At 40.6% G+C, this 22116-nt stretch overlaps 1 protein-coding gene across 3 annotated transcripts in view; it reads right to left on the bottom strand.

The window, feature by feature from the left end:
- BPI (bactericidal permeability increasing protein) overlaps window positions 1-22116 on the bottom strand; it is a 404793-nt gene that overhangs the window by 55124 nt on the left and 327553 nt on the right. For 2 of the 3 annotated variants that reach the window (XM_053718972.1, XM_053718811.1), the window contains 2 exons: window positions 20146-20271; window positions 599-640 (listed from right to left, as the gene is read on the bottom strand). In XM_053718972.1, coding sequence (XP_053574947.1) covers window positions 599-640; window positions 20146-20271 — 168 coding nt within the window. The remainder of the gene's footprint in view (window positions 1-598; window positions 641-20145; window positions 20272-22116) is intronic. The other variant, XM_053718892.1, reaches the window with a different exon arrangement.

The raw sequence follows: 22116 nt of genomic DNA, 5'->3' as shown, positions 1-22116 counted from the left end.
ATGGCTTAGAAATTAGCATATGAGCCTACCTATGTTTAGCTTTCAACTAAGAATGTCAAGAGAACAAAGCAAATTTGATGATAAAAGTAAATTAGAATGTTGTTTAAAATGACATGCCCTATCTGAATCATGAAAGTTTAATTTGGAATTTACTATCCCTTTAAGCATTGAGAATCAAAGTTGGCACCAGGATCGCTTCAAGCACTCCCTAAAGACTGTACTATTCAGGGATGCATAAAACCTACACTAACCTTTCCTAACTCCATTGCTTTCCCCTTAAATCCCTTAGCATGTAAGCCTATGAGCCCAGCTGTTTGTAGTTCACCTTCATAAGAGCCGACTACAACAGTGCAACTCTCGGCAGGGCCCTCTACCCATTTGATCCCTATAAATGTTACCTATGTTTATAGCGCTGCGGAATCCGTTGGCGCTCTACAAATACCTGATAATAATAATAACGTCACTGTGTTAAACAGTTCTGTATATCATAGTGCTCATGTATATGTCAATATGATATAAATGCATTTATAATATTTTATTGCAAACTGTGGTACAATGCAGAGCAGTTCATGTAAATAAATAAAAAAAAATAACTTACATACTAGAAGAAGGCAGCATATTGTCAGTGGCGTAGAGCATCCCACAATTCCAAAAGTGAAACAAAACAATAAAACAATGTTAGCTTTACACTGGCTAATATTAATAATGACTTGTCACAGCTATGGTTCATTCTCTCTGAATATTCATCAACAGATCTAAGTAAGTCAACATGATCCATTTAATACATATGGAAAAACAAAATGGCCATCACTACATGCTTTTCATTACCCTGTAAAACTGTAGGACTGTCCCAGTTTTTTTTTACTTAAAGGGACATGCAAACCAATTATTTTCTTTTATGATTCAATTAGAGCATAGAATTTTAAATAACTTTTCAATGTACTACTATTATCTAATTTGCTTTGTTCACTTGGTATCAATTGTTGAAAAGCATACATAGGTAGGCTTAGGAGATGGAATATAGCTGCTGAGTGGTAGCTGCACATATATGCCTTTTTTTGTTCATTTACTGATGTGTTCAACTAGCTACCAGTAGCAAATTGTTGCTCCTTTAATAAAGGATACCAAGGAATGAAGTAAAATTGATAATAGTAGTAATTTGGAAAGTTGTTTAAAAATGTATACTTTATATGAATCATACAAGAAAAACATTTGGGTTTTATGACCTTTTAAACCAATTACAGGTGCCAATAGGTAAAACTTTATCTCTTCACACAGGGCGCCACAACCTTGGTGCACACATATTATTGTACCTTGTGACAGAAATGGTGCGCATTCACAGAGATCAGTAAGCTGGATGGATTTATGTTTCTTGCCGTTTGGTTTAGCTTAAACAATAAAGAATGGAAGCTTTAGATGTTTTTTCCCCCTATAGTTTAAAGGGATATGAAACCCAATTTTTTTCTTTTATGATTCAGATAGAGAATACGATTTTTAACAACTTGACATTTTACTTCTATTATTTAATTTGATTCCTTCTCTTGTTATTCGGGTTGCCAGGTGTCCGTTATTAGACCGGACTGTCCGGTATTTCAGGCTACTGCCTGCTAATTTTATTTTTTTTAAAAACGGACATAGCCTTTGCAGTTTTCTTTACATTTTTTTTATGCCTGGCTTGTGGCTGCTGCTAGCTGCTTACCCGTAACCCCACACAACCAACCAGCCCCTGTTTAGCAAATAGCCTGTGTGTCTCAGTCTCACTCTCAACTCAGGCTCTGCTCAGCTGTCTGATCGGATCATCATCTTTCTGATCTGATTCCTGACAGTGATGTGCGGAGCCGGAGTTGAGTCGGGGCCTCTCTCTGCGCTGCCTGCAGTATTGCACGTGATCACGCGGGTCACATGAGCGTGACGTCATCACGCCAGAGAACAGAAGACCCGCTCTCAGCAGCCTCAGTCTGTGTGTCATTCATTGCCTGCAGGCGCCGCAGAGGCAGAGAGAGAGTCTGAGTGCAACTGCAGAGTGACAGCCAGCCAGAGCCAGCCCAGCAATAAGTTAGTGAGTAGTGACAGCCAGCCAGAGAGCCAGCCCAGCAATAAGTTAATAGTGCGTGCTGCCCTGCTAGTCTGCTTCCCTCCCTTGTTGTGAAAAATTGTGAATTTTGAAATAATAATGTCTGATAACTCTGCTGTTATTTTAATTTAACAGACACTATGAAGGCAAGTGTGTGTGCCTGAATAAGTCATCATAAATTATCTACACTGTGTCACACAAATTATTGAAGCAGCAGCCAGCCAATATATTATATATATATGTGTGTGTGTGTATATTTATATATATATATATATATATATATATATATATATATATATATATATATGTATGTGTATATATATATATATATATATATAACACAGAAAAAAACATCAAGGCTGAATTGTGGTTTCCTGCCGTGACAAACAGTCACTCTGAAGACCTCAATGAAGTATGCCTGAGCTCGGTGGGAAAATGGAAAGACATCGTGGATCAACAGGGGTAAGGACTCACAGGATTCTTTACAGCAGATAAGTGAATGGAGGGTTTAACTTATGATTCTCCGGTAACTTTACCATACGGCACGGCCACCGCTGCACCTCTGGAAGACCGGTGAATTCTTACGATATCCACTCCTTGCGTCCGCTCTCTGGCGTGGCTGCACTTCCTGTCACGCCCCTTAGTCGATACCAGCCAATCCGTGCTCGTCTATGACGTAGCTCCACCGCTCGGCCAATCCTTCTAGGGCAACTTCAAAAATCCCAGTCCGGGGAACAAATGGAAATATCCCTGATATTTACCAGGAATCAGAAAGTTCGCTGCAAGACCTGGCTTTTGCAAGGGATAACGAAACAGATACAAATAGAGAAAAAAAGCCGGCTTTTTTTCTCTATTTGTATCTATATATATATATATATATATATATATGTGTGTGTGTATGTATATACTGTATATGTGTGTGTATATATATATATATATATATATATATTTATTTATCTTTTTCAGTAAATTTCACCGCAAACTAATCTCCCCCCCCCCCCCGCAGTTATTTTTCTTGGGTGTTCGGTATTTTTGTGGAGGACACCTGGCAACCCTAATGTGTGTGTATGTATGTATGTGTATATATATATATATATATATATATATATATATTTATTTATCTTTTTCAGTAAATTTCACCACAAACTAATCTCCCCCCCCCCCCCCCCGCAGTTTTTTTTCTTGGGTGTTTGGTATTTTTGTGGAGGACACCTGGCAACCCTACTTGTTTTCCTTTGCTGAAAAGTTTATCTAGGCAAGTTCAGGGACAGCAGAGAACCTAGGTTCTAGTTGTTGATTGGTGACTGCAAATATATATTGATTGTGATTAGCTCACCCATGTGTTAAGTTAGAAACAAATAGTGCATTGCTGCTCCTTCAACAAATAATACCAACAGAATGAAACAGATTAGACAATAGAAGTAAATTAGAAAGTTGTTTAAAATTGTATTCTCTATCTGAGTCATGAAAGAAAATTTTGGTGTTTCATGTCCCTTTTAAGTAACTTAACAAATGTAAAAAAAGCCATCAGGAAAAATATGTAGCAATGCAGCCACAGCAAAATGTAGATCTCCTGTTCTGTATTGTGCACATTGCAGCTTGTCAAAAAGAAAACAATGGCATTGATCTGTGAATGTGCACCGCTTCTGTCACGAAATGCAAGAGTTCCTAAGTTGCAAGATGGCAGCGTCCAGTGTGAAGAAGTGGAGCTTTGCCAGTCGGCAACTGTAAGGGATTAAAATTAACAAATGTCGGGGGGCGGAGTTAACCACCAATTAGAACGGTCGCACTTGTCAGGAGCTCTGCTTATATTGCAGATAATCAAGGCTTTTTTGTTATTGTCAAGAGGTCCTCAAATTAGACCACAGACCCCCGAGGTCAGCGACACGGCCACCACCACGAAGGGGTTGGATTTACATTGAACAAGTCCGGTTTTTTTTTCCTTTTTTTTCAGCTCTGGAGATCCGGCTGCCTTGAGGCCTGGTACCTCACACTTGACCTGTGTACGATTACCCCCTCCACCCGGATTATACCCGCTCTGGAGCTGTGTCTCACTACCCTGACCTGAGGAACCAGCAAACCAAAGGAAGTGGAGACCACCGATGGACCTCCAGAGCAGATCACACACTTGCCCAAGAGAGATAGACACGGACCCGCACTACCAACTACGCCACTGCACTGGGTAACCTAACCGCCTCACAGACCAACTGCCGGATCGCAGTGAGAGCTGGCTTCAATAGTTCCCGAGGGTTCAGGACATTGGTACAAACAACTGCCATTTTCCCACCGCACGGCACAGAGGAAAGGGGGCAGAACTTAGACGCTACGCAGCAGTGCTCCAAGCCGGTGAGATCTGTACACATTTTTCTTTCTTACCCCTCTCCAGAACCACGGGGTTACCTCCCGGCATAGCTGCAATGGTCTCTCACTACTGTTCCCTTCCCTAATCACCTACTTGTCAGGGGCTGCAATATACAATTCCCCACCTTTACTAGGCCAACACACATAGAAGTAGCACACTCTGTGACTAAGCTTCACCTGCAGCTACCCACACGCTGCAAGAGGATTATAGAGTAAGAATTCTCTCTTTCTGGACCTCAGTGGGATAGGAGGGCTCTTCTGGTATAGGCTTCTGGCCTATTTACCCTACAATCCACCTCCCCCTCAGCACAATAACATAACCCATTAAATAGGATATATTGGTGTGACTTTATTTCTTTACTTATTGGGGAGGCTATTGTATTGATTATTTCTTGGAGGGGCACAATATATATCTCAGTCAATTCAAAAGATCCTCAATGGCATAGTTCCTCTCAGTCAGCTGGAGACTATAACGTAGTGCAATAGCTATTTCCCTCCTCTATTAGGATATATTGAAAGCTACACAGTTCCATACTGCACTCAGCTCCCTACGTCTCCAACCTATCATTATAGTACCTCAGACTCAAGCCTCCACACCACAGTGCCTTACTCAGTTCGCTGATGTCCTCGTCAGGGAGACTACACTATCTAAAGCGGAAGGAGCTCCATTTCTCTTTTCAGAGAGATTAGTACCACAATAACATTAGGCCCTGATACACTAAGCCTGGTGTTCAGTAGTATATCTCCACTTCTTTACGGACCCTCCTCCTCCCTTTCCTGCAGCCCTACATTGCCTGTGGGTCATATCCACTCTCCTTTTCCCATCTCGCCCAAAGGTGGCACATAACCAGGAGAGGGGTCCCATCTAAGAAACCTCTGTACCTGATAGCCTTGACAATTCTCCATATTACTCCTGACTGCTCACTAGATACATACATCACCTACATTGAGCTGCTAAAACACCTCAAGATTTCTCTATAGAGAGATAACTGTAACAATGCAGCCCCCAGTTCCCATTCCCAATAAGGAAGTCAATCCTTACAGCTTTCTTCTGTACACCACACGCTGTCTAGTAGGACGTTGGGTCTACATAGTGCACTATTTGTAATCATGGCACACGCTATGAAGAAAAAACAAAAACATCAGAAGAATCCTAAAAGGATCCTAACAGATCACTTTAATAGTAAAAACACCTCTGATCAAGAAGTTTCAGATGACGACTCCAGGGACTCTACCGCCTTCTTCAGCAGAAATCCCAAATCAGATAACCCACGTAAAGACCGCACCACCTTGTCATAATCAACCTTCTTGGATTCCATTAAAGCTCTGTCTGATAAGATGGACATCCACTATACTTCTATCCATCAGGAGCTCCGACAATCCTTCAGTGAACTTAAGCAAGACATATCCTCACTAGGTAAGTGCACTGAAACATTAGATAGGAAGCATGAAGACCTATCAGTAGACCACACCAATCTACTTTCCTATTCTCAGACCCTCGCAGAGCAAATTTCCGACTTGGAGACTAAATTAGCGGATCTAGAAGATAGATCCTGCAGAAACAACCTGAGATTTAGGGGAATCTCAGAAGATGTTAACACAGCAGAACTTCCGGATTACCTGAACGGATTATTCAAAGAATTACTTGGATCCTCTCAAACCCAAGAGTTCCTGATTGATAGAACCCACAGGGCCCTCCGCCTTCGTAACTCTGCCTCTGACACTCCAAGGGATGTCATCCTATGACTACATTACTACACAACTAAAGAGAAAATCTTGAGAGCATCCTTTACCAATAAACCCTTCAAAGAGCCATACCAAAGAATACAAATTTTTCCAGACCTATCCTGCACACCCTTGCCAAAAGAAGAACATTTCAACAATTCACGCAAGTTCTAAGGCAACATAATGTGAAATATAGATGGGGATTCCCTGTGAAGATTTTCCTGCAACATGATGATAATTCCTACGTGATCTCGTCACCAGAACAGGGTTTGAAACTTCTTCATGCGCTCAGACTGTCCACCTCTTCAGACACTGAACACATCCACCCTGGAGTGGCAACCACAACACACAGCTACTACCCAACAGGCCAAAAGAAAGGACTGTCCACAACCGAAGGATCTTACCTAGGACTTTACACCTTTGTTTATTCCTCCTACAGGACTATTATTCAGACCATGATTAAACTGAGCTCACGTATGGGTACATACCTTACCCTCTGACAGCTCTACAGGTCCTGGTCACTTTCACACCCACACCTTACAAAGTGGATCCTCAACCAGCCGAAAAATCTCACGTAGGACCTCACATCTGTGTCTATTCACTAGACTGAGTGCCCTAACCATTGTAAAAATGAGCATACGTATAGGTACATAACTTACTCTCTGACTATTCCATCATCCAGGGACTCCTCAGCATTCACCTCGCTTGGAGAAGACCTTTAATGAGGTTCACTTAGAGCTCACGTATGGGTACATATCTTAACCCCTGATAGTTCTTATGTATTTGTTGTTCTGTTCCATTTAGTATGTTGTAATTTCAAGGGCTTAGCGACCCTAACCTTAAATAAATTATCTACTATACTCTAAGATGTACTCTATTCTTGGTTTATATATATAGAAATAGCCCCTAAGGCTTATCTCAATAGAGGTAGATAATAAAGAGGTTTGCATTTAAAACCACTGGACTCATTTGTTTTACCAAGACGATAGTTGACATAAATTATTCCACTGTTAACATGTTGTTGCTTAGAATATGTATGTTATTGTATTATTGTCACCCTCTTACCTCCTAGTACTAAACCTGCAGACCAGGAATGCTAGAGACTAAGTCATTTTACCCCTTAAGCAATCCCCTTAACATCTACAAGTACAGGTATATACCTTATCCTTGGTTTGTATTACAGTTTATATATGCCCTCTCTCTCTCTCAAAAACGGTCCATCGTCTAGACACACCTGGAGCCAAGACGCGGGTATTAAATCAGCCCCACATTAACCTCACTGCTCACTTTATCTTAAGAATTAGCTTTTACTATATTCCCTATGTAACACGCTTCCCACTATCACCTCCTAAGACCCCTAATAGATAACTTTCAAACTACTGATCTTGGTCTGCTGGTTTGGGATTACTCCCCATACCCTATATCTCCCGCTTATTCCTAATATTGAAGGTTCATTCTATCTGAGATTTACAGGTCTACTGTTTAAATTATGTATAATGTTTATATTACATATGTCACTATATATGCATCCCACCAAAGGCTGTATGTACTCTTAGACAAATTGGAGTCCCTAACCCCTTCTAATGACCATACCCTCACTCACCTAATATTGCTCGCACTCACATCTCTACATCACCACAGGTTTACCTGTATACTAAGGCAACTGACACTGGTTAGCATGGCTGTTTGGGGTCATGGGAATGGCCACATTCAACCTTTAAACTCCATTCGGCACACAGCCCACTTAATTCTGAATGCACCACATTGATGCCTAATTCTGATTCGCATGTCTACTTTTAAATGATCCAGGTAATGGACCTAACCACAGAGTCTCACCTATTAGATTATTCCCCTATGTGTTCCAACTCGAGCTGATCCACAGAGTTACAATATGTAATCTCTATGCTTAGGCAGACCCCTGTACCTTTAAATTCTAATCAGTAGTTCCACCAATGGTGTGACAGACCCTTCTGTCAGGACTGAAGGAGTTAACTGTGTTTAGCTTTAAGAAACTATTTTCTAAACACAAGTTGCTGGCTCCAACCATAATTTAGTTAGTGATAAGAATTCCATTGTTTGATCACCCTCAGAGAGAAAACGCCTAAGTGATAAGAAGAGCCAAGAGTGTCTTGTGGTTGAAGTGTTTAAGTAATATAATTCTATTGTATCATGTCAAAGGGCTTGTTCCCTCCATGTAATGTACAACAGTCTTTCAACCCCCATCTGGGGGGGGGGGGTCAGACCTGCATAAATACTAGGCATAGCCTTTAATAAATGACATTCTGTTTAAACCTGAAAACTGGCTGGTTTGTGAATTGCTGATTCCCTATGCAGGACGTTGTTCCCTGGTATTAACCCTTGGTATCCTGTTGGTACCGTAACAATTGGTGGCAAGCGACGGAATGAACCTTATCGCCCAGAAGAGCAACTACACAAGCCAGTAACCTCAGGAAGAGGGGGATTATTACAATACTGACTAAGATGGAAAAGAGAAAAGTAAATTTTGCAGCTTTTAAAAACTTCCTGGAAACAGAAGGAGAGATTGATGGGTACCTTGCGGATTTTGAGAGGCAATGTGCACTACACAAGGTACCCGCAGAGGACTGGGTCACGATATTATCTGGAAAATTATCCGGCCGGGCCAGTGAGGCTTTTCGGGCCATTCCAGATGAGGAAGTCGGGGATTATAATACTATAAAAGAGGCTCTGCTCTCCAGGTATGCGGTTACAATGGAGGCATACCGGAGGCGGTTCAGAGACACTGTTAAATTAGCTGGAGATTCCTACCTTGAGTGGGCATGTAAGGTGCTCCGCACAGCAGCTCACTGGATAGCGGGGTGCCAAGCCATATCTGGGGAAGAGGTGCTGCAGCTATTCCTGTTGGAACATTGCTTCGACAAGTTACCCGCAGGAGTTCGAGAGTGGGTTCGGGACCGTAAACCCTCCACCCTGCAGGAAGCGGCTCGCTTGGCAGATGAGTATACGGATGCCCGCAAACTGGACACTGCTGCCACTAAGCCCCCTGCTAGAGTGGAGTACAGACCCCCAGTCACCCCAGCAGCTGCCAGTTACCAAACCCCGGCGCACCGCTATACCACACGGCCTCCGGCCACGAACTACCCTCAGAGAGCCCTGTTCAATTCGCGGTGCTACTCACAACCTATTCGGTGCTTTAGATGTAAGCAACTAGGTCACAAAAGACCAGAGTGTCCCCTAAACGCAGCGAACCAAGCGCAGTCCTGGAGAAGACCTGCCGGCGGAATCCCACGTAATCCTCAGCCTTCGGCCCGCTACGTAGAGGCGCAAGAATGCTGGAGCATCCTACATGAGGCAGACCTTGTGCAAGCTGCCCACCGGAATAACCGGCAACTGGTTAAAGTGAATGGGAAGAAGGTCAGTGGTCTACGGGATACTGGTGCTACCATGACCTTGCTTCAAAAGAACTTGGTGTCTGAGAAACAGTACACTGGAGACACTGTGGTTGTGAGGGTAGCAGGGGGCGATGTGTTCAGCCTACCTGTTGCCAGGGTACATTTGGATTGGGGAGTGGGCGCTAGACCTGTGAATGTGGGGGTCAAGAAGGACTTACCTGCTGATGTTCTTCTTGGAAATGACTTGGCCCCCCTTGTTTCTGCCTACGCTCCTATGGGTCCCGCTGATGTTAACCCTGTGACTACCCGTGCCCAGATCCGTGCAGCAGAGACTGACCCACCTGCTGCTAAGCCCCAGGACGCTGAGCTCAGTATATCTCTATCCGCTATTGATATGTGGAGGTCCCGTTACAATGCGCTGATGAAGGAGAAGAGGAGCGCAGAGGAAAAAGCACGTTTAGAACGTGAATCTCTGCTAGACAAGCTGCACCGACAGACTGCAGAAAACACCAGCTTGAGAGTGGGACATGAAACCTTAAAGACAAACTTAGCGACACTTGAGGAGAAGCTGACGCTGGCTCATAGTGAGGTGCAGCAACTCAAGGGCACCCTATGTCAGTATGAAGGGATTGTGGATACCTATAAAGAGCAGGTACAGAAAACTCGTAAAGAAGCTGATGGGATTTTGAAGGACTGTTTGGCCCTGGTCTGGGCACTGAGGAATTTGAACCCTTGTTTGTATGGACAAGAATTCTCTCTCATAACAGGAATACAGATGGATTGTCCCAGCAAACTGACATGCCTACCACCTCCTAGTCCGGTCATCCCCAGATTGACCCACAAAAGGGTCAAGCCGGGTCTGCCGGAGTGTTCCACAAGGGGGGAGCTATGTGACAGACCCTTCTGTCAGGACTGAAGGAGTTAACTGTGTTTAGCTTTAAGAAACTATTTTCTAAACACAAGTTGCTGGCTCCAACCATAATTTAGTTAGTGATAAGAATTCCATTGTTTGATCACCCTCAGAGAGAAAACGCCTAAGTGATAAGAAGAGCCAAGAGTGTCTTGTGGTTGAAGTGTTTAAGTAATATAATTCTATTGTATCATGTCAAAGGGCTTGTTCCCTCCATGTAATGTACAACAGTCTTTCAACCCCCATCTGGGGGGGGGGGGGTCAGACCTGCATAAATACTAGGCATAGCCTTTAATAAATGACATTCTGTTTAAACCTGAAAACTGGCTGGTTTGTGAATTGCTGATTCCCTATGCAGGACGTTGTTCCCTGGTATTAACCCTTGGTATCCTGTTGGTACCGTAACAAATGGGATTGGAACACTGGGTTTATAAGACAGTTAGCTTTTATGAGTTTTAAGGACTATGAGTACGGCTCTCCTAGCCAAAACACGTTAGTCTGTTCACAGGGGTTTATATCCCTTCTCTCAATGTTATTGCATTTTTAAGCAAAGTTTAATAAAAGTTTAATTTTTTATCTTTAAGGTGTTTAGCACATTTTTTCTCTTTTTGGTGGTTTCCTACTTTGCCACTCGCTAACACCTTGGCTGCACTGCCTGCCGGACCTGTCTTGGCTAAGGGATAACCAAGAAGTGGAGGAAGAAGTAATCATTGTTCAATCCTCAATCCTCATAGCCGTAAGGAGGATTGCCTTGTCACTCAGAACATCGGACCCCATTACCTTACTTACGGATCACAACAGGTGGACGTAGGAGGTACGTAATTCTAAGCGGACCAATTGGGAAGAAAGATTGAGTCACGCCCAGCTTATAGACGCCTGGCATTTAGCGAGGACGCTCGCTCCTCAGAAGGTAGACGGACCGTTGCCCGGGAGAGCACGCTAGTCGGTGAGTGTTTGGGATCCAAGCTGGAAAGTCCTGAACTTATTACACGTTATACTATTATTGTGATGTGAATTAATGGGGATATATCTGTCTGTACCTACTAATTATCATCAAGGAACTGGCCATTGTGACTTTATAAGGATGTGTAAGAAATATAACAGTGGTTTAAGTCAGCCACAGATCTTACTACGTGCATAATTTACCATACATCCACTGGCATACCGGGTATTAAACTAAATCAACATATATTGATATGGTTTATGTCCCCAGGAGTGGGTTAATTATTTCTTGGTATCCCTTAAAGACAGTAAAGCTGTTTTGCACTTTTTTGCATTATTATATATTGGGACTGGATCTCACAGCTGGTCTGGTGTTATTGTTTTAGGCAGCATACTTATTTACATGAACATATCGGGTTGGGACTCTCTCCTTTTTGCTTGATCCACAGAGTTCTCACACTTTGCAGTCTATATGACCTATCCGTGGTTTCAAGCTAATTTCCAAATTGGCCCTATACTCCAGACTTCCTTAACCTAATACTACACTATTGCCTATCTGGGGGGAAGCCATCTCCTCCAGTACCCCTTATCCCCCCCTTACACATCACAGACTAAACTCAGATTCCGCCTTGAGTACACTTGATCTCCTGACCGCTCTCCTTTATTCTACAATATCTCCACCACCCCCCACTCTGTTCTTGATCCTCCTTTTAATTAAAGTGGCTCCTGACCGCTGAACATTTCCAACTCTCTCTCATCAGTTACGGTATAGTTATATCTATGCCTTATCACAACAGTAGTTACTAACCAAAATATTCACATCTCACCCCCTTGACTTTTTAGTAGCCCAGGGAGAGGAATCCCCTGCCCTAAACCCACCCCCCCTTTTTTTTCCTTTCTTCCCTCCTCTTTTAGCACCTCCTCGCTTTACCTTTTTCTCCCCCTAACATGGAAGGACTATGCCTCCTTACGGTAAATACGCAAGGAGTCAACTCCTCCACCCAATGTAGCCTACTCTTCAATCACTTACAGAAGACCAAAACGGATGTAGCCTTCATCCAAGAGACCCATTGGACCACCACCTTAGATATTCCACGTACCTCCAGAAAATACCCCATAGTCATAGAAGCCTCCTTTCAATCTAAATCCAGAGGTGTAGCTATTTTTCTCAGCAACAATATTACATATGACCCCATATATGTGGAATCTGACCCTGAAGCCCAATTTATTATACTTGTTTGTAAATTAAACAACCACCCGGTTACTTTGGTGAACATCTATGCCCCTAATTCTAAACAAATACGTTTTCTGCGGAAGCTCCTTAGATCAGTGTCAGCCATGAAACAGGGGGAATTGATCATGGGTGGGGATTTCAATCTTACATGGGATCATACCCTAGACAGATCAGGATCTAAGATCTCAACATCTGATAGATCTACACATTCTCTCTCCAGGGCCTTCTGGACTCTTATTGGTCAAAATACAACCTGCATGACTCATGGAGATCATTTCATCCACAAAAGAAGGACTTTACCTTCTACTCATCCCACACTTAAGTCACACACCTGCATTGACAATTTTTTCACGAGCTCCCGGCTCTTAGACAATATCTCATACATTAAAATTACCCCGATATCCTGGTCAGACCATGACGCCCTGAACCTCTTATTTGCCCACACATAACAAACACCTCCCCTCCCTCCTGGCACCTACAAGATTGGACCCTCACAGATCCTACCTTGAAATCCGGACTCCAAGACAAGATATCGGAATTTCTCATTATAAATGATAACTCTCAAACATACACAGAGAACTTATGGGCCACGCTCAAGGCAGTCCTGAGAGGACACCTCATTAAGATTGAGACAGTGGCACGTATGAAAAGAGGGGCTACCCTCGCCACACTCTCTATTCAATTAAGGACTTTGAGGAAGAAACTTCATGCCTCTTACTCCAGCACCATCAATGACGAAATTATAGATGTCTCTAAGCGAATCCAAGCATTAGAGCTACAGAGGGTATATGCAATGTTAGAAAAATTTAAAAGAGTTTACTACCATCAAGGCAATAAAGCCTCCACATTATTGGCACAGAAACTTAGACACTGCACAGCCCAATCCAAAATTCTATCTATCAAAAAAGATAATGTAAATCTGGTATATTCCCCTACAGACATAGGAGACACGTTCAAGCACTACTACCAGGCACTCTATAAAATAGAGGCTGACTTAACCATTCCCCTGCCCTCCCCAGTAGAAATCTCAGAATATTTTAATGCCTTGCAACTCCCTAGACTAGAAACTGAAAACACTTCCGCCCTAACAGCCCTAATAAGTATAGAAGAAGTCCAGCAGGTCATCATATCCCTGAAATTGGGTAAATCGACGGGCACGGATGGGTATACAGCGAGATTCTATAAAACTTTCCAGCACCTATTGGCTCCCATCTTGTCCAGAATGATCCAAGAATTTATGAACAGGGGCTCCTTTAGTACAGAATTTGTTGAAGCCATAGTTGTAACGATCTTGAAACCAGAAAACCCCCAGAAAGCTGTAGCTGGACAGGCCAATCGCTCAAGGAGGCTTAGCTCTCCCTAACCTTATCCTCTATTACAATGCTGCCAGGTTATCACACCTTCTTAGCTGGAACAATATGGAATGATCTCCAGGTTAGTACCTCATTGAGACCTCCCTGCTTCCATTATACCTCTCTCCCCCTGATCTTCTTTGGATACCTTCTCACCATAGACAGGACCTAAGCAAAATACATCCTATACTACAGGATGCTTTTCAGTTTTGAAATCAATTTAGACATACCCCCGATATAGCCGCCCACCCATCTCCGGCCCTTACCCTAGCTAGCGCTTTATATTGTCTACCGGACTCCCACCCAGAACTTTGGCAGAACCTACAAATACACTTGGAAACTGATTTCTATGAACATCACACATGGATCTCCCACCCTCAGTTCTGCATTAAATTCCTACTCCCCCCCCTGCCTACGATCTGAAACATTTCGATTGAGTTCATTGTTACTCTCATGGGGATACCCTAAACAAGCACTTAGACCTCCATCGCAATGGGAAAATAAATGGACAACATCAAACACTTCCTATCTTTTCTCTATAACTTACTCATTAATTCTCATACACATCACAAAATATCGCAACACCAAGCACGGGAGAGGGAGATAGGTTTCACCGCTGAAATTAGTATTTGGCATGAACGACTCTCTGTAACCAAAAAACTCCTTCATTGTGCCACCTTGGCACCTGGGAGCTATTTTACAAAATTCTGGTTAGATGGCACCTGGTTCCAGCCACCTTGCACAACATCTACAATACACATTCCCCCAAGTGCTGGAGACAATGCAATGGCATGGGCACAGCTTTGCATATATGGTGGTCCTGCCCCAAAATACAACCACTCTGGAAGAAGCTATATGATATCCTCCACAAACTTGACGTTAGGCCCCCATTCCTCCCGGAGGCATCTTTACTACATATGCAAACACCAAATTTAAATCCGGCAGCTGAAGCTCTGACTATATATCTTTTCATTGCTACTAAGCTAGCCATAGCTAGATCATGGAAAAACAGAGAACCCCCATCCTTCTCGCAGGTTTTATCCATTATACAATTTATTAGACAAATGGAGCAATACTCCCACAGGGTCTTAAACAAAGTAGACTTCTTTGTTGCAACTTGGTCTCCATGGCTAGCAAAATTCCCAGAATAGACCTTAAACATAGGAATAAGGCCAAATGATATTTCTCATAATTCCCTCCTCTTCCCTCTCCCCCCCCTTTTTTTTATTTTCCCTCCCTTCTATCTCCCTGGGTCACACTCTCAAGCCTGAAACTTTTACATCCTCTGCAAACAACATTTGCCCTATAAAGGGACATCCTAGATCTATACATATAATGGATATAACTTTCCACGGTTTACTATTTCTCACGTCATTTAAAGAAAATGAGACACGGAACCACACATATAAGAACCTTACTCTCACAAATACCCATGTAACATTATGTGTATAATTTGCACTAAAGTTATTTTACTGCTTATACTGTTCACAATTACAAGAACTCTGTACACCTATACTGTTTAGAATTGTGATGTGAACCTCTCATCATAGGTTCTAAACTGTTATGTTTAAGATAGTCTCAAAAAAAACTTTTATTAAAATTTTTTAAAAAAAAAAATTAACAAATGGCTTTAAAAAGAGCTACGGTACAGGAGAAAAAAACAATAGCATGCTAAGTAATAACTATGCTATGGTAGTTGTTCCCAGCAGTTTAATATCACTTTAAATCACGCAGGTTTGGTATTAATACTAAGGCTATATTACAAATAGAGCGCTAAATTATTGCACACCCGAAAAATAGGCAAATTTGCAGGAACATGATAAATAACCAGCAATTACAATTGGGTGGTTATTGCTACCGCAAGCTCGCAGTACCAATTAGAGCTCAGAAAATTCACCAGAGATTAGATCAATGTAGCTTTTTTAAAAAACAACTGCACTAGTTAGCTTTAAAGGGTTAAAGTTGACGGGTGTGGGGTGTTAGGAAAACAACGGCACAGAAAAGTGCCTAAACATTGCAGTCTATTGGAACTGTGTGTTGCCTGTAAATATATATGCATATGCTTATATAAAAATATATATGTATGTGTAATATGTGTATATACACATATTAACACATAAATATATATATATATGAAAAATTATCCCCTTTAGATAAAAACTTTAAACAAGGCACATACAAAACTGCTTTACGAGGTATAAGTAAAACGCATACCTTTATTATGGACAGTTAAAACAATCACAGCATTTGGAAAAGATGGCAGTGACTAGAGAGCGTAGGTACTATCGGAGGGGGACGTCAACTGACGAGTTTCCTGGCTTGCTGGCGCTTTGTCAAAGATAGATGTGCAGGTAAGCAGAACCTTCATATACACTAAGGGGTTGGGCTTAGAAACTACCTCTGCACTTTTTACAAGTCACCTCAATTTGCGTATTAGCAGTGTTTATTATACATAGTAACAACTTAAAAAATAGAAGTTAAAAACACTGAGAATCTTATTGCAAAGATGCATCAGGCAGTAACCTCTATTTGTTACCTCTTACTAAAAGTGAAAGTAAATCCTAGTGTTTTACAAACGCTAGGATTTACTATTGAAACAAATAAAGGGGACTTTCATTCATGAAGTATAAGATACTTCATGTAGAAAGCTTCTTTATTTGATTCAATCGGTCGCCGTGTTTACCTTGTACAGCAGCCCACGGCAAGAAAAATATTTGGCTAAGAGGTGATGTTTTCAACAGGAAGTATCTTATACTTCATTAATGAAAGTCCCCTTTATTTGTTTCAATAGTAAATCCTAGCGTTTGTAAAACGCTTATTAACTTTCACTTTAATTAAATCAATTAGTCTTAAGAAATTGATGAAAACTAGAAAAGCAAGAAACATAAGTATATTACATGTTTAGACCAAAGATATTAGTAATTTAGTGTTGAATATAGGCTAAAGATAAGAAGTATTACAGTCTTTTTTACTATAGAGGAACTGCTGGGCACAAGATAAATACATAGATACACAAAAGATCAACCAGTTCAATACATAGTAACTTATAATTTTATAATTTAAGTTTCCTACTTTATGTATGTCTAGGACAGCCTAGGGAGGAATTAAATGCATCCTGGTTCATATTAAATCCAACAGAGTATAGACTACTATACAAATGAATTAAACTCTACCTTAAGGTTGCATAGGCAAGTGAAAGAAGACTTAAAGGGCCACTAAACCCAAAATCTTTCTTTCGTGATTCAGATAGAGAATACAAATTTAAACAACATTACAATTTACTTCTATTATTTATTTTGCTTCATTTTTTAGATATCCTTAGTTGAAGAAAAAGCAATGCACATGGGTGAGCCAATCACAAGAGGCTTCTATGTGCAGCAACCAATCAGCAGCTACTGAGCAAAGAATATCAAGAGAATAAAACAAATTAGATATTAGAAGTAAATTAGAAAGATTTTTAAAATTGCATTCTCTTTCTAAAACATGAAAGAAAAAAATTGGGTTTCATGTCCCATTAAGAGAGCAGGTACTAGAGGAGGACTGGGTACTCAGGTTCCTATTTACCCTGGTAAAGGTCTATATCCCATCTAGAGTTAATACCTTTTGGCTCCTTTGTGGCAAGTTTAAAAATCCACTGGGCTTCTCTGTCCAGTAGATTCCCAAATCTGTCCCCTTCTCTGGTGTTTTCTGGTACAAAATCAATAGCATGAAACTTAAATCCTCTTTTATTGTTGGCTATGTCTCCATGTTCAAAGAAATGTTTTGCTACTGGGTGTTTTGGTGGGTCCCATTCAAGAGAGGTAAGGTGTTCACGGATTCTATCTTTTAGGAATCCACTGGTGCACTCTGTATATTGTTTATTACAGATTTGGCATGCAATCATGTAAATAGTGTATCGGGAACAACAGTCTAGCCTATAGTTAATTCAGTAGGGCTTGCCTGTAATAGTGAAGGTGAAAGTATCTCCCACTAGGCAGTGTTGGTGCACATTGCAAGGATGTTTCCCACACTGGAAAAAAACTTTTTTGGCCAGCCATGTTTCTTTAGAATTTTGTTTGTTGTTGTATACATATTGTGTGACCTTACTTCCTATTGTAGGAGCCTTTTTTGGTGCAAATTTGATACCCAAAAAAAATGTCTATTTATTATTCCTCTTAGTTTATTAAATTGATTACTGTACTGGGTTACAAAGATTGTGGTTCTCTTTGTAATTTGTTGTGGTATGTTTGTCTTGTGTGGCTTTTTTATTTTTATTTGACGTTTTATGTAATAGATCATTTCACTTGATATTAGCTATTTTGGCTCTAAGGGACATTAGAGTTTTTCTTTTATACCCACATTGAGTGAGTCTGTTTACTAGTTTCAGTGAAAGTGAATAGTAATCACAATCTATGGTACATATCCGTCTTATTCTAATTAGTTTACCTTTTGGTATACCTTTTCTAGTGTGCTACGGGTGACATGAATCTGCTCTTAAGGTAGTGTTGCTAGCTATATCTTTTCTGTATAGTTCTGCAAGGATTTTGTCTTCTTCAGCCTTGAGGGTAACATCCAAATAATTTATGGATTTACTCTCCAAGTGGAAGGTAAATTATAAGTTCAAATCATTTCTATTAAGTAATCCAACACATTCTTCTGCAAGCACACTGTCTCTACACCAGACAAACAGAAGATCATCATTGTATCTGGAGTAGAAGTCAATGTGTTGATAGTAGATATTATCCTGGCTGAAAATATATGTTGTCTCATACCATCCTAGAAGCAAATTTTGCCCCTATTGCTGTGCCACATGTTTGAAGGTAAAATTCAGAGTTGAATTGGAATAAATTATGTGATAGAAGAAACCTCAATGCTATCTAATGCCATCTTTTCCAAATACTGTGATTGTTTTAACCGTCTATAATAAAGGTATGCGTTTTACTTATACCTCTTAAAGCAGTTTTGTATGTGCCTCGTTTAAAGTTTTGTATCTCCCTCACCTTGGCTGTACCACTAAAGGGGATTATTTTTCTTCTACATTTACTCCCACTGCAAACGCTGAGTATGACAGTCGACTTCACTCTGGGAGAGACGCCGAAGCAGCCCCAGGTAACAAGCAAGGGTTTCCACTTTCTTCTTCTGTGCACTATTCCTGTATCTGTATATATATATATATATATATATATATATATATATATATATATAGTCACATATATTTAAAAAATGCTGCCCATCGCTGCGCTACTTATCCCCTTCACTGCGATAGGTTTCTCATGTTGTGTATGATGGCATCAGAACAAGGCTCCTATTGGAGGCCATGGAAGTGCACTCTAGTACTAGGGTAGCTAGAGCAAACATAAAGCGCTCTAATGAAATAGTGCATTACATTTTTTTCCACTATAATGACCCTTTATCTTCTTTTCATGGGGTAGATTTATCATACCCCGGGCAGACATGATTCGCTATAGCATATGCTGTCGGCATTTTAACATTGCACAAGCATTTCTGGTCGGGATGATTGCAGTCCGCCACCTCAGATGTGTTGGATGACTTAAGGAGCAGCGGTCTTAAGACCACTGCTTCTTAACTCCTGTTTCTGGCGAGCCGGAAGGCTCCCGCAAAATAAGCAGTATCCACCACTTAATAAATCGGCCCCATGAGTGTAGTACTGAGGTAAGCTCAGGAGCAAGCATCTTGAGCAGTAAACATTTAATATTATTAAAGTCCTGCTGTTATAGGCATGTGCACACTCATAAGACTACCTCAGTATGTTCTCATGGAAAGGTACAAAGTTCCAACAAAGGAATGGGTCAATTTGATAACAGAAGTTCTGTTAACTGGTTGATTGGAAAGTTTTCTTTTTAATAATGACATTTTACTAATATATAATCAAACCAAATTGTGGTACAATGGAAGTATCTTTTTATTGTAAATAGCCATAATGATGTGTATGTTATTTAGCCCCTAATTAGCCAAATATGAGATATCTACCCAGATTTTATACAGTGAGCTACAAAGAAAATGAAGTATAGGTTTTCTTCCCAGCAGAGGCTTCCTCATTCTTAGGAAATGATGTCCTACTGATATTCAATTTAGTCCACATCATAAATATGAGAACTTTAGCATAACAAACGCCTCCACCTCAGGAAGATTCTAGGCTACCTACAAGTTGATTTATTGGTGCATTAAATACTCACAACTTATAGCGAACTCTCCACTGCCCGTCCACCTCAATGAAGGCTCCAGAGATGCTCAGCTTTAGGCCAACATTTGGGACCAGGTTGATTTGGGAGTTGGGCAGCTGAAAGCTGCGTATATTCATGCTGCAAAAATACATTTATAATAAAGATATTATGGATCACTCAAAACATCTCAGCACTGTAACTTAACCACACAATGCTGTCAGAAATGCACACATGCACTGTATAAATGTAAAATTTATTATATTACCTTTTTATTTGCTCCTCTTGTATATTGAAATATATGAAATCAGGAATTGCCAGCTCCCTTATCAGTTTAGTGAAAAGTTAGAGAGACAGTAAGCACTTTGAGATTGTTTTATATCAAATGTTTAGTTGTTTGTAATTAAACAACTTTTCAATATACTTTCATGATTTATTTTGCCCCCTTCTTGCATTGAAAGAACATACTGCTGACTTCTCAAGGCTAACCCAGCTACATATCTATCACTTGTTGGCTTTAATTGATAAGACAAAAAATGTACTGTATTCTAACAGTATGAGCATGGATAGCCTTGTTCTCTAAGCTCACAAGACAAATGGTGGATGGAGTTTGTCTATTCAAAAATAATTGCTGTAACAATTATGTGAATTTGTTTTAAAAATGTTTAGAATTGACTGATATGTCAATCTACAGCAGCACAACAGAAATGTCTTGTTATTACTAGGTGTTTACTGTTTCTAATCTACTTGCAATGCCTAGAATTAAAGGGACACTGAACCCACATTTTTTCTTTCGTGATTCAGATAGAGCAGGCAATTTTAAGCAAATTTCAAATTTAGATGCCTTATTTTTCAAATAAAGATAGCAAGAGAACAAAGAAAAAATGATAATAGGAGTGAAATAGAAAGTTGCTTAAAATTGCATGCTCCATCTGAATAAAAAATGTGGGTTCAGTGTCCCTTTAAGCAGCTGAGCAAAGGATATGTTCATTATTCATTTATTTATTTCCTGATTTTACAAATCAAGTGTCCTGTGTTTGTTGAATGACTGTACAACATGATGATATTGAGATGAGTATCACAGTCACTTAGTTTCTGATTACCAGAAACTGAAATCAAATGTTTACATCTTTTAAATGTTGCTGACTATTAAATATGTGCATCCAGCAATTTTGTTCACTGCCGAATGCGGAAGAAGGTGGCCGCTTGTGGATATCGGCTCCTTTCGGTGCCAAAATTATTCTTGTGAAAGTGCAACATGCTAAGATCTGAATTGTTGCATTGTGTTGCACTTTCACAAGAATAATTTTAGCTCTGAAAAAAGCCGAAAGCCGCAAAGTACTGAAACTGCTGAATGCACTTATCTACTGACAATGACCCTTACGCCGCTATTTAGCAAACTGGCCTCATTTTGGATATCTGCTTGAAAAACTTTAGGCCGATATTTAAATTGAAGAGGTTCAGTTGATGATGCAGTTACATAGTAGCACATATATGTACTTACATACACACCTCTAGTCTTTGCAAGATGCATGAAATATGGCAGAAAATGCACGTCTTGGGCAGCCATACTGGACTGAGAAAACTATTCCAAAGGCAAGTGAGACCTCAAGCACACTTGTATTCTTGTTATAAATGACCCCCACCTGCATGTTAGCCAGCTTCATTGTAAGCAAAGTAGTAATCAGAAACAGCAAAGCAGTGTGGAAAAAAGCCACCTAAACACTGACTCCCTTAAAGGGCCATGATAGCCAAATGTTGAAACACTTGAAAGTGATGCAGCATAGCTGTAAAAAGCTGACTAGAAAATATCACCTGAACATCTCTATGTAAAAAAGAAAGATATTTTACCTCAAAAGTTCCTCAGTAGCCACATCCCATTGTAAAGGACTTCTAAGCAGTAAATCAGTATGTCTGTCCCGGGACAGCTAAGGGAGTGAGCTTTTGTGCATGCTCATCTTATTTCCCTATTCAGTTTAACCCCTT

This window comes from Bombina bombina, chromosome 1 (assembly GCF_027579735.1).
Source record: "Bombina bombina isolate aBomBom1 chromosome 1, aBomBom1.pri, whole genome shotgun sequence".
NCBI lineage: Eukaryota > Metazoa > Chordata > Amphibia > Anura > Bombinatoridae > Bombina > Bombina bombina.
Note: the sequence above shows the minus strand (reverse complement) of the source record. Positions and strands in the feature narration are given on the sequence as shown.